General features: G+C 50.5%; 1 protein-coding gene across 1 annotated transcript; it reads right to left on the bottom strand.

Annotated features, from left to right (window-relative positions):
- Nucleotides 1-309: 309 nt before the first annotated feature.
- Nucleotides 310-11,679, bottom strand: LOC136462413 (amino acid transporter AVT1C-like). Its single transcript, XM_066461515.1, has 12 exons — nt 11,258-11,679; nt 10,160-10,491; nt 8,717-8,931; nt 8,577-8,600; nt 2,466-2,646; nt 2,102-2,321; nt 1,894-2,029; nt 1,588-1,607; nt 1,216-1,358; nt 1,089-1,132; nt 949-1,011; nt 310-702 (listed from the first exon to the last, which is right to left on the bottom strand). Exons 1-12 carry the CDS (start codon nt 11,503-11,505, stop codon nt 607-609), a joined length of 1,722 nt encoding a protein of 573 aa, XP_066317612.1. The 5' UTR covers nt 11,506-11,679; the 3' UTR covers nt 310-606.

Here is an 11,679-nt window from a genome sequence, read left to right as displayed (position 1 = left end):
GCCGTGCTAAACAGACCCTCTTTCAAGCTTGGGCCAAACCTGTTTGGGTCCACCGCATCAACCTCCCTTCTTCCCCGCTGGCCAATCCACCTCGCTGCAGTCTCTCTCCAACAACCGGCTGCAGTCTGTCCGACAACCGGCCGCCCACGGTTGCAGGTTCAATAGAAGACAATCAAAAGGAAAATCAGATGGAGATATTGACTGTCCAGACTATTGGTTCCTTCTCTTATATTCATTTTCCTCTACTTCCTAGAAAAAAGAATCTTGCCACGAGAAACATATTGACAACATCAAAACAGCATAAAAATGACAGCACAAGATCCACCTGATCTTTTGTGTGACAATTCACAAATAATGTCTTGTTACATATATGCATGATACAACCTCAAATCCTTGCTACAAAAGTATTTATGTTGATCCATTGACATGCAAGCATTGACATCACACAAATTTATTATACATCAACTTGACTAATTTGCCGGGCAAAATTTTTGTCTTGTATGGCTCATAGCGTGAGCACATGAGTAATGGGGTGGTTCGTTTACTGTACAAATATATGTAGGAGTAACTAAATTTGGATTGCAGGAACAGCTGTATCATGTGCGCTCATGTGTAGTTCTGGATTATCTTTGACAGAGATGAGTATGTCCCCACACACGCGCAGCAAACCCCGACCACGATGATGAACGAGCACGCTGCTACCTGTGAATCCAAATAGATCCCATTAGTTGCATTAGCATGCATTTTCTTTTTCTCGACACAACGTAAGGGACTCAGATTACAGAGTCTTAGTTCTACCATGTTTCAAAGCAAATCATATTCATCTTTTCTTCATCATCTTTATGCTATTTGCCCATTTCACTTAGGATACAGATATTTCTGCTCATTTGTTCATGAAACAATGCAAAGCTAGTAAATATTATAAATATTATTTACATATATTCATACCTGGTGCCAGCTCACTTTTCTCCTCAGGATTGCTAAAAAGCACGCACAAGGTAGAATATAGGTCTACAATGAAAACATGCTTTAGCCTCACAGATTGATATAAGGATTGAACATCTGATGAGGTGAACACAGATCCTTACCACAAGCATCGTGAGTAAAGAGCCAACCAAGGCCATCACAAGTCCTGTCAAAGCTCAAAAACAGATTGGTGGATCGTGTCATGATTGGGCCTTATGATACTAGTACCAAATATGCTCATAAACTTACCAAAGAAGGGTACAGATAGAGCAATGAGGAGGGTTGACACCACCAAGGCTGATCTAAGCATGACTATGTTTGAGTACTTCTGTTGATTTGGTGGCAGCAACTCCTCCAAACTCATAGCCAGTGGGGTTATGGTTAATGCATATGTGATTATTCGTTAAGGACATAACAAGTTTGAGAATGTCATAAGTATCATGAAAATAAAGAACTATCTAGCCAAATATAGCTGCATAAAAGAATGCTCTGAAATCTATTGAGCAAATAGCTACAGAAACACACTTCCTCTGCTCCATTTTGAGACTAGACCACTTTCAAGAAAAAGAATGGCACCCGTTCAAGAAAAAAATAGAGACAATATTAGCACACCAAGGATATTTGGTTATTGGATTTGCCACCTGCAATAAAAAATGAGAGGTGATATTATTGACACGGTTCAGCATGAAGAAATCAAAATAACTGTGGATGAGAACTGCTCATCAGATAAAAGGACCTAACATCCTCGCCAAAAAATAAGAGAAAAGATCCTAATAAGACTGGTGTCGGCAAATTTTATTGTGGCATAAAAGAGACAAACACACACCCTACACCATATGATTATCCCATGCACTAAACAAACCAAAAGTTCAGGTGTCTTGACTTCTTAGAAATGGAATTTCAAATGGTTTAGGCATCAACAATTACCGTGGTCCAAACTGCAATCTTTGAAACCACTAAATTCTCTGGTAAGTTCAGTGTGAACTGAGACTGTGTGGCTTCACCAAACATTTTGTATCCCATCACCGCTGCACCAGCAAATAAAATGGTAGACAGCCCAACGCTGACAAGAAAAAACAAATTTGAGTGCTGCATTTCAGGGGGAAAAAATATGGAATGTGGATAAGCTGATTACCAAGTAAAAAGGATTGAAGGGAACTGATTACGATTCTTCAGAGAAGAGTAGATGTTTGGAAACACCCCATGCCCTGAGTAGCAATAACCATACAATCCAATTGCAATAGGGATTCCAGGGAGGTTCAGTGCAGTTCCTTTGTTCTCAAAGCCAACATTATCAACAACACCTACCCAGAATAGGCAGATGACTCCAAGGATTGATGCAATGACACCTCCAGCTACAAACACATCAACTTAGTGAGAAACCATGAGTGGTACACCAAGAGGGAAGAGTGTACGTCAGAAATAAATGAAGAGAATACACACTGACTGTGTGGCAAAGCATTGTCAAACAAAATGCAAAGCAACAGGTAAATGGAGACCTGAAAGGTAGCTCAGGCAGCTAAGGTCACGGAGCCAAGTGGTCGGCATGACTATGATGGTAGTCAAGATTGCGAAAAGTACATGGGAGTTCACTGTCAAGCTCCCAATGGTCAGGTGTGCATTGGGGAATAATTTTGATAAATTGTCACCTTCCAATATCAGATACTCAATGCAACAGGCCTGCACAGCAGATTAGGACTGTTACTCTTCAGAAAGAAAGAATGTTATTTTTAGTTTTATTAACCTCAGAAGACCCTAAACAAGAAGGGCAGGCCTGGTGCAGTGGTGAGAGCTGTCTCACTGAGTCACCAGGTCGTGGGTTCGAAGCAGCCTCTCCGTAGATTTGCGGGGGGAAGGCTTGCTTCGGTTTTTCCCTTCCCCAGACCCCACTCATTTGGGAGCCTCCGGCACTAGGTCTGCCCTTTTTTTAACCTCATAAGACCCTAAACCTGCTCTGTGTATTCTATTTTTCTGATGAAAGAATGACAGGTTTAAGGCGTGTGAAGTCCACTGCGCCCTTCAGACACTGGCCCCAACTTATGTCACTTCTACTTTCCATAATCTTACAATTGTCTAGGAGGTTGATATTATTTTGGTTCTTGTCTATGTCATGTGGGGGCGCACGTATACCCGGCGTCGTCGTGCCCGTGACATCCGCCGAGCCGCAGAGCGAGCGTCCAGCGCGGCTGACGCCCAGGCCACCAAGCGTGGCTAGGAGAAAATTTAGCGATTTGTTTCCTTGGCTGTTACCTTGAGTCTAGGGAGTTTGTTTCCTCTTTTTATTTGCCAAAGTTAGTTGAACCACGGGCTATATATCTTGTACGTGGGAACATTGAAATCATCAAGAAAGTATTACCCCAAACTCTATCTCTCTCTTTTGTTCTTAAGCCTGCGGCGGAGGGGCAAACCTCGCCGGAGAAGACGGATCGCGGCTACGAACTACGTAGCCGAGGTCGTGCTATCTTAGGGTTTGACGCCCTTGACAACCTGGTATCACAGACCAAACGATCCTCTACTCCCACCACTAGCGCAGCGCCGTCACCCTCCACCATACACCCTAGCCCACAGACCACCACCGCGCCATCATCACCCGATCCCGCCGCGTCCCGCGTCGCCATCATGGGTGACAACGGTGACTTGAAGCCAACCCTGGAGGCCATCGCCGCGGCCCTGGCCGCCCTGCAAACGTCGTCCGAGGCCACCACCGCCGCCCTGCAGGCCCTCGCCTCGGAGCGTTCGTCTTCGTCCTCGGGCTCCAAGGCACCGACCGGGGAACACCACCACGACAGGCCACCGAAGCACTGGCGCCCGGAGTTTCCTCGCTACGACGGCAAGACAGACCCGCTCATCTTCATTAACAGATGCGAGTCTTTCTTCATCCAGCAGCACGTCATACCCGCGGAGCGAACGTGGATGGCTTCGTACAATCTGCAAGAGGGCGCGCAGCTTTGGTTCATGCACCTCCAGGAGACCGAGGGGACGCCAACGTGGGAGCGTTTCAAGGAGCTCCTCAATCTGCGCTATGGGCCTCCCCTCCGGTCGGTCCCCCTCTTCGAACTCTCGTCGTGCCGCCGCACCGGGTCGGTCGAGGACTACTGTGACCGGTTCCAAGCCCTACTGCCCCGCGCTGGTAAACTTGATGAAGCGCAGCGCGTGGAATTGTTCACGGGTGGCCTCCTACCGCCGCTCAGCCTCCAAGTGCAACAGCAACACCCGCCGACTCTCGCCGAGGCCATGAGTCTCGCTCGTCAGTTTGAGCTCATGGAGCCGTACCTCTTTCCGTCCAAGACGAGCGGCAAGGGCGTTCTGTCCACTCCAGCACCGCGGCCGGCCCAGCATCCAGTCCCAGCGATCAAGGCGGCACCAGCAACTACGTCGGTGGAGGGGCGGCCAGTGCGCCGGCTCACCCAAGCCGAGCAGGAGGAGCGCCGTCGCCTCGGCCTTTGCTTCAACTGCGACGAGCGGTACAGCAGGGGGCACAACAAGGTATGCAAACGCTTGTTCCTGCTGGACAGTGTCGCAGACGAGGACGAGGATGACGCGGTCGAGGAGCAGCCAGACACCAAGGACGCCAAGGACTCGGCCGTCTTCTCCCTGCACGCTGTGGCCGGGATCTACACCAACAACTCCCTGCTCCTGCGTGTGTCCCTGGGTGCCACCTCCCTCGTCGCATTGGTGGACACCGGGTCGACCCACAACTTCATTGGGGAAGCCGCGGCCGAGCGCACGGGACTTCAGCCCCAGCCGCGCCCCCGACTGACGGCCACGGTGGCCAACGGCGACAAAATCGCCTGCCCAGGCGTGTTCCGGCGCGCGCCCATCTGCATCGAAGGCATCACGTTCAACGTCGACCTCTTCGTCATGCCGCTCGCCGGTTATGATATGGTGCTCGGCATGCAGTGGCTGGCGCGGCTGGGGTGCATCGAGTGGGACGTTCCTGGCCGCAGCATGGCGTTCCAACATCAGGGCCAGCGCGTTTCTTGGCAGGGCATCACCCCCCAGCATGGCCCGGGCGCCCACGCGGTCTCCGTCGACGACAACCTCCTGGAGGGCCTGTTGGGTTCCTTCCACGACGTCTTCGCCGAACCCACAGGCCTTCCACCACCGCGTGCTCGGGATCACGCCATCGTCCTCAAGCCGAACGCTTCACCAGTGGCTGTCCGCCCATACCGGTATCCGGCGGCCCACAAAGACGAGCTCGAGCGACAGTGTGCCACCATGATCGCCCAGGGCATTGTTCGGCGCAGCGACTCCGCGTTCTCGTCCCCGGTCCTCCTCGTCAAAAAGCCGGACGGGACGTGGCGTTTCTGCGTCGACTACAGGGCGCTGAACGCGCTCACGATCAAGGATGCGTTTCCGATCCCGGTCGTCGACGAGCTCCTCGACGAACTCCATGGCGCACGGTTCTTCTCCAAGCTGGACCTGCGCTCCGGGTACCACCAGGTGCGGATGCGCCGTGAGGACATCCACAAGACGGCCTTCCGCACCCACGACGGCCTATACGAGTTTTTGGTGATGCCATTCGGCCTCTGCAACGCGCCGGCAACTTTTCAAGCTCTGATGAATGATGTACTTCGGCCGTTTCTTCGTCGCTTTGTACTCGTGTTCTTTGACGATATTTTGATATACAGCAAGACGTGGGCGGATCACCTTCGCCACCTCCGGGCCGCCCTCACCGAGCTCCGCCGCCACCGACTCTTCGTCAAGCGCTCAAAGTGTGCGTTCGGGGTGCTGTCTGTCTCCTACCTCGGCCACGTGATCTCGGAGGCGGGCGTCGCCATGGACCCGGCCAAGGTGCAGGCCATCCACGACTGGCCGGTGCCGCGGTCGGCGCGCGCGGTTCGCGGTTTCCTCGGATTAGCGAGCTACTACCGCAAGTTCGTACACGGCTACGGCATGGTCGCGGCTCCTCTGACGGCGCTCTTGAAGAAGGACGGGTTCTCATGGACACCGGAGGCGGCCGCGGCTTTCGACGCCCTCAAGTCCGCGGTCACTTCGGCGCCCGTGCTCGCCATGCCGGACTTCACCAAGCCGTTCATCGTGGAGTGTGACGCATCGACCCACGGCTTCGGCGCCGTGTTGATCCAAGTCGGCCACCCGCTCGCATTCTACAGTCGGCCGGTTGCGCCCCGCCACCGTGCCCTTGCTGCATATGAGCGTGAGCTCATAGGCCTCGTCCAGGCGGTTCGGCATTGGAGGCCGTACTTGTGGGGCCGTCGGTTCGTCGTCAAGACCGACCACTACAGCCTCAAATACTTGCTCGATCAACGGCTCGCTACCATCCCCCAACACCAGTGGGTGGGCAAGTTGCTGGGGTTCGACTTCTCGGTGGAGTACAAAGCCGGAGCGTCAAATACGGTGGCAGACGCTCTCTCGCGTCGTGACACGGCGGAGACCGGCGCGGTGCTGGCCCTCTCGGCGCCCCGCTTTGATTTCGTCGCTCGCCTCAAGCAGGCCCAGCAGACCGATCCAGTCCTCGTCGCGCTACACGATGATGTTCGCGCGGGCACCCGCGTGGCGCCATGGAGCGTGGTTGACGGCATGCTGCAGTTTGGGGGCCGCTTATACATACCATCGGCGTCTCCCCTTCTTCAAGAGATCATGACCGCGATACATGCGGAGGGACACGAGGGCGTCCAACGCACGCTGCATCGACTTCGCCGCGACTTTCACTTCCCTAACATGAAACAAGTTGTGCAGGATTTTGTTTGCGCTTGCGCCACATGCCAGAGGTACAAGTCCGAGCACCTCCACCCCGCTGGACTGCTCATGCCACTTCCAGTTCCTCAAGGCATATGGACGGACATCGCACTCGACTTCGTGGAGGCTCTACCGCGTGTCAAGGGGAAATCAGTCATCCTCACGGTGGTTGATCGTTTCAGCAAGTACTGCCACTTCATCCCCTTGGCGCACCCCTACTCGGCGGAGTCCGTCGCCCAGGCGTTCTTCACCGACATCGTCCGCCTTCACGGCGTACCGCAGTCCATAGTGTCGGACCGCGACCCGGTGTTCACGTCCACCTTCTGGCAGGAGCTGTGGCGTTTGGTGGGTTCCAAGCTGCACATGTCGACCGCGTTCCACCCGCAGTCTGACGGACAGTCCGAGGCGGCCAACAGGGTGATCATTATGTACCTGCGCTGCCTCACCGGGGATCGGCCTAAGCAGTGGCTACGGTGGCTGCCGTGGGCGGAGTTCGTCTTCAACACCGCATACCAAACCTCGCTCCGGGACACTCCGTTTCGGGTGGTTTACGGTCGGGAACCGCCGTCCGTCCGTTCGTACGAGCCGGGGGAGACCCGTGTCCCGGCTGTCGCCAAGACCATGGAGGAACGGGATGCGTTCCTTGCTGACGTTCGTTACCGTCTTGAGCAGGCACAGAAGACGCAGAAGCGACACTATGACGCCAATCACCGTGAGGTCGTGTACAAGGTGGGCGATTGGGCTCTGTTGCGCCTGCGCCACCGCGCTCCTGCCTCGCTGCAGCAGCCCGTGACCGGCAAGCTGAAGCCGCGATTCTACGGCCCCTACCTCGTCACCGAAGTCATTAACCAGGTGGCCGTCCGCCTCGCCCTTCCTCCCCAGGCTCGTCTCCATGACGTGTTTCATGTGGGCGTTCTAAAGAAGTTCGTCGGCCCACCACCTACTGCTACGCCACCGCTGCCTCCGATTCACTACGGTGCTGTGGCCCCGGAACCTGAGCGCGCCATCCGCACACGCCTGGCTCGGGGAGTTCGTCAGGTCCTTGTCCAGTGGAAGGGCCAGTCCGCGTCGTCGGCTACATGGGAAGATGTTGAGCCATTCCTCTCCAAATTTCCATCCTTTCAGCTCGAGGACGAGCTGAACCTCGAGGGGGGGAGAGATGTCATGTGGGGGCGCACGTATACCCGGCGTCGTCGTGCCCGTGACATCCGCCGAGCCGCAGAGCGAGCGTCCAGCGCGGCTGACGCCCAGGCCACCAAGCGTGGCTAGGAGAAAATTTAGCGATTTGTTTCCTTGGCTGTTACCTTGAGTCTAGGGAGTTTGTTTCCTCTTTTTATTTGCCAAAGTTAGTTGAACCACGGGCTATATATCTTGTACGTGGGAACATTGAAATCATCAAGAAAGTATTACCCCAAACTCTATCTCTCTCTTTTGTTCTTAAGCCTGCGGCGGAGGGGCAAACCTCGCCGGAGAAGACAGATCGCGGCTACGAACTACGTAGCCGAGGTCGTGCTATCTTAGGGTTTGACGCCCTTGACAGTCTAACCCTAGCAATTTCAACTTGAATTATCACTGCATAAATTATTTTGGTTGTCTTACAATTATTTTGGTTCCAACTTGAATTATCCCAAATTATGATTAGCATGCTTGTGACTAATGATCTCATCCTCATGTTAAACCAGAGCTGATGTTTTTGTTTTCTTGTGAAGGGACTTCTTTCTTTATTTTTCTTTGACTGAAAAATACCATTATAGCTGAGCTTGTTGTGTAGTTACCATAGTGTTGATAGCTATGTTTTTTTTCCTTCTGCTTATGTATAGAATATGCAAGTTGTTGGTGCAGATCATTTTGTTTCACTACTTGGAACACCTAATTTTGATTGAGATAGATGGTTAGTAATAAACACTTACATATAGTTCCACATACAGTATTATCTGCAACAGGGAAACCACAAACAAGGAAAAAGGTAAGTTAGCACAAAAGCATTCCTTCATTCACATCATATTGAAAATGTGCAGAAATTGAATCAGTTATTTATAAGATTACATACCGAGATGGCTATACGACCGGTGGTTCCGAAGGCAGCATGGCCAATATCTGGGTATGTCTCAAGGCCCTCCTTGCTGTCCAGGCAACGGCGCAGGAGCACACCAGTATACCATGCTAGAATTGCAAATAAACAGAGTATCACCAGTCCAAGCCAGCCCCCTTGTTTGATGGCATAAGGCGTTGATAAGATTCCCACACCACATAGAACATTTATTCCTGCATAAAAGCATAGTACAAGCTCAATGGGGAAACAAGAAAGTTCTCATTAAAAGTTGCAGGACCTATCTATGGTGCAAAATCTATTACACCATTCAGGTTAAATATACATTTATTACCAAATTTCAAACAACAACAAAGCCATCGTGCCCCAAGCAAGTTGGGGTAGGCTAGAGATGAAACCCAACATGAGCCATCGCTAGAAAGAAACAACTAAATAAAATATAATATATAAAATGTAAAATGACATTATTGATAAAAAGCCATCCAAAGTATAAAGCTAGACCTTCCAAATAAAAGTTAAGCAGCTTATGACATTTCTGATCTATAACTTTAATAAATTATACATACCAAAACTTCAAAATAGTGACTCCACAGGTATAAGGGATAACTATGGTGATAGATCGATGACCTACAAATTTTGTTTAGAGATAATTGCATGGTTGCCCACGCTACGCTTTGAGGCCCAACTATGAGTTTGTCCTATTTTTTCACTTTGCAGTTTGCACCATTGTCTCTAGTCATTTGGAAACAGTAGGCGCAAGGGTGCAAGGTGAAAAAAGAAGGCAAACTCATAAATAGGCCCCAAGATAATCAGCCTGTTCGCTGGTTGGTTTCTGGGCTGATAAGCCCGGCTGGTGCTGGTTTGTTGTGAGAGGAAAATACTGTACCATGGCTGATAAGCCCTGGCTGAAACCAACAAGCGAACAGGCTGAATATCAGGTTTGTCCTTGAGCAAAAGTACAGCTTGCAGATCTATTTTGTGGGACCACTGCCACACATGGTTGTGCTGACTGATCAAGCATGCAAAGTTACTTTCATATGCAGAACAAGGGGAAAAGAAGTAGAATGTTGAATTGGTGCAATAATCAGGAGAATAGCGTGTACTGAAGAAAACATAATTGACAATTATCTTTTTTTTTCCTTTTTGAGGGGAAATAATTGGCAACTCTGGATGCTTTCTACTTATTAAAACCAAGAACCACTTAGCTAAGTAAAGCTGATGCAAACATTCGCTGAAGTAAGCAATGGTTTGGTTCATGCATCAATGCTTAAGCCAGCATTCAACAATGGCACATGTCACAAGAATAATTCAATGATATCGATGATTGAGGGCCCTATCTATCATGCTGGGTTGAGAAGGCAAGAAAAATAGCTTGAGGAGAGGCAGACATGTATGCAGCCAGACATGTATCACAAACATCAGAAATCAGTTGTAGGTGCTTACCGTTCACAACCGCCTGGGTGTAAGAGCATTTATGATAGGGAGAGACCCCATGAGCAACTGGCACTGGCTTTTGATCCTCAGGAATCTGTTGCAAAGACGGTTTTCTCGAAGGCAGAAGGTACTGCAAACTCTTTCTTTCTTCATGCTGCTGCTGCTGAAGGTCATCACTTGTAGTGGGGCGAAGAAGTGGCTTAACAAGATTAGAGATGATTTCAGGGGTTTTACCCCGAAAAGAATTGGTGATGAAAGAGTTGGATAATCTGCTTAGAGTTGGGGTCCCCAAGAAGCTCAGATTTGGTGACTGCACGCTACTAAGAATGTTGATGGATTGCCTGTACAGTAAAAGAAGCGAGAGAAATATATGTGATTTATGTGAGTTAAAGAGAACTCTAAAGAAAATCATGTAACTACTACTTCGGTCATTCTTGTGATGGATCTTGTAAAAAAAATGGATCACGGATAGAGAAGCAGATAATAGACACAAACGGAATGTTGCCGTGCATGTTGGTGATCCAGTATGCATGTATGAGCAATCGATATATATGGAAGTTCAGTTCATCTGGATCTCTAATCTGTGGAGTAAACTCGTCCTGCCCTGCCCATGCCTTAGCATTGCCATGGGTGACAGAAACTACAAACTATTGTGATACATTTTCTTTTTGGTACCATGATAACACAAAAGAGGTCAACTATTTTATTTTGTATAAGAATCTGATTGTGCCTGCGTGTTCAGAGAAGAAGGGGAAAAAAAGAATCTGATTCTGCTGGTGGAACACTTATTTTTCTTCTAGTTTCAGAATTCCATTTTATTTTTAAATTTTTGAAAACGAACAAAACTATGTACATCTTTGGAAAAGGTCATGAGGACAGAATGTTTTGAAAATGAAGATGTAACAGGTGTCTGCATGTGTTGTGCTGAGGTGGATTATCTAATCTGGCTACTATGACAGTGGACTGAGCTGATACCTGGTGAAGGCTCAATGGACCGGATACGAAAATGAAATGGAATTCAGTGTTGCTGTATGGTGGGCGGTGGGTCAAATAAATGGAAAGCGGAATGTATAAAATGTAATGGCAAATGGCAAGGAAGAGATTGACCTGTAGCTCTGTGGCCATTGCTGGGTGTAGGAGGAGGCGGTGGCCTGTGCGTGACCGCGCGGGGTGGCGCAGGAGGACGAGGAGGAGCCGGACTCGGAGTCGGATCCTGAGCCGGAGCCCTCCTCGTGGCGGTGGCGTCTTCTGCTGCCGGCGGCGGCGGCGGCGGCGGATGGCTGGTATTGGGGACGGTCGTCGTCGTCGTCGTCGCTCTCGATGATGAGGCTGCGCTCAGACACGGAGCTCCTCATCTTGGGGACTCAATCTGTCTGCTCCACTCCTCGGCTGCTGCTCCCTGCTTCCGCTTGCTTTCTCCCCCCGTCAGGCCTCAGTCCCTCTCCCTCCGGACCTGATGAAAAGGAGCCTGCTTCTGCGTGGGCAACACCACTCCTGACTCCTCCACTCCACGCCAGCAGTTCAGCAGT

Source organism: Miscanthus floridulus, chromosome 7 (genome assembly GCF_019320115.1).
Source record: "Miscanthus floridulus cultivar M001 chromosome 7, ASM1932011v1, whole genome shotgun sequence".
In the NCBI taxonomy this organism is placed as follows: domain Eukaryota; kingdom Viridiplantae; phylum Streptophyta; class Magnoliopsida; order Poales; family Poaceae; genus Miscanthus; species Miscanthus floridulus.
The sequence above is the reverse complement of the archived record's forward strand: the minus strand, read 5'-3'. Positions and strand labels throughout refer to the sequence as shown.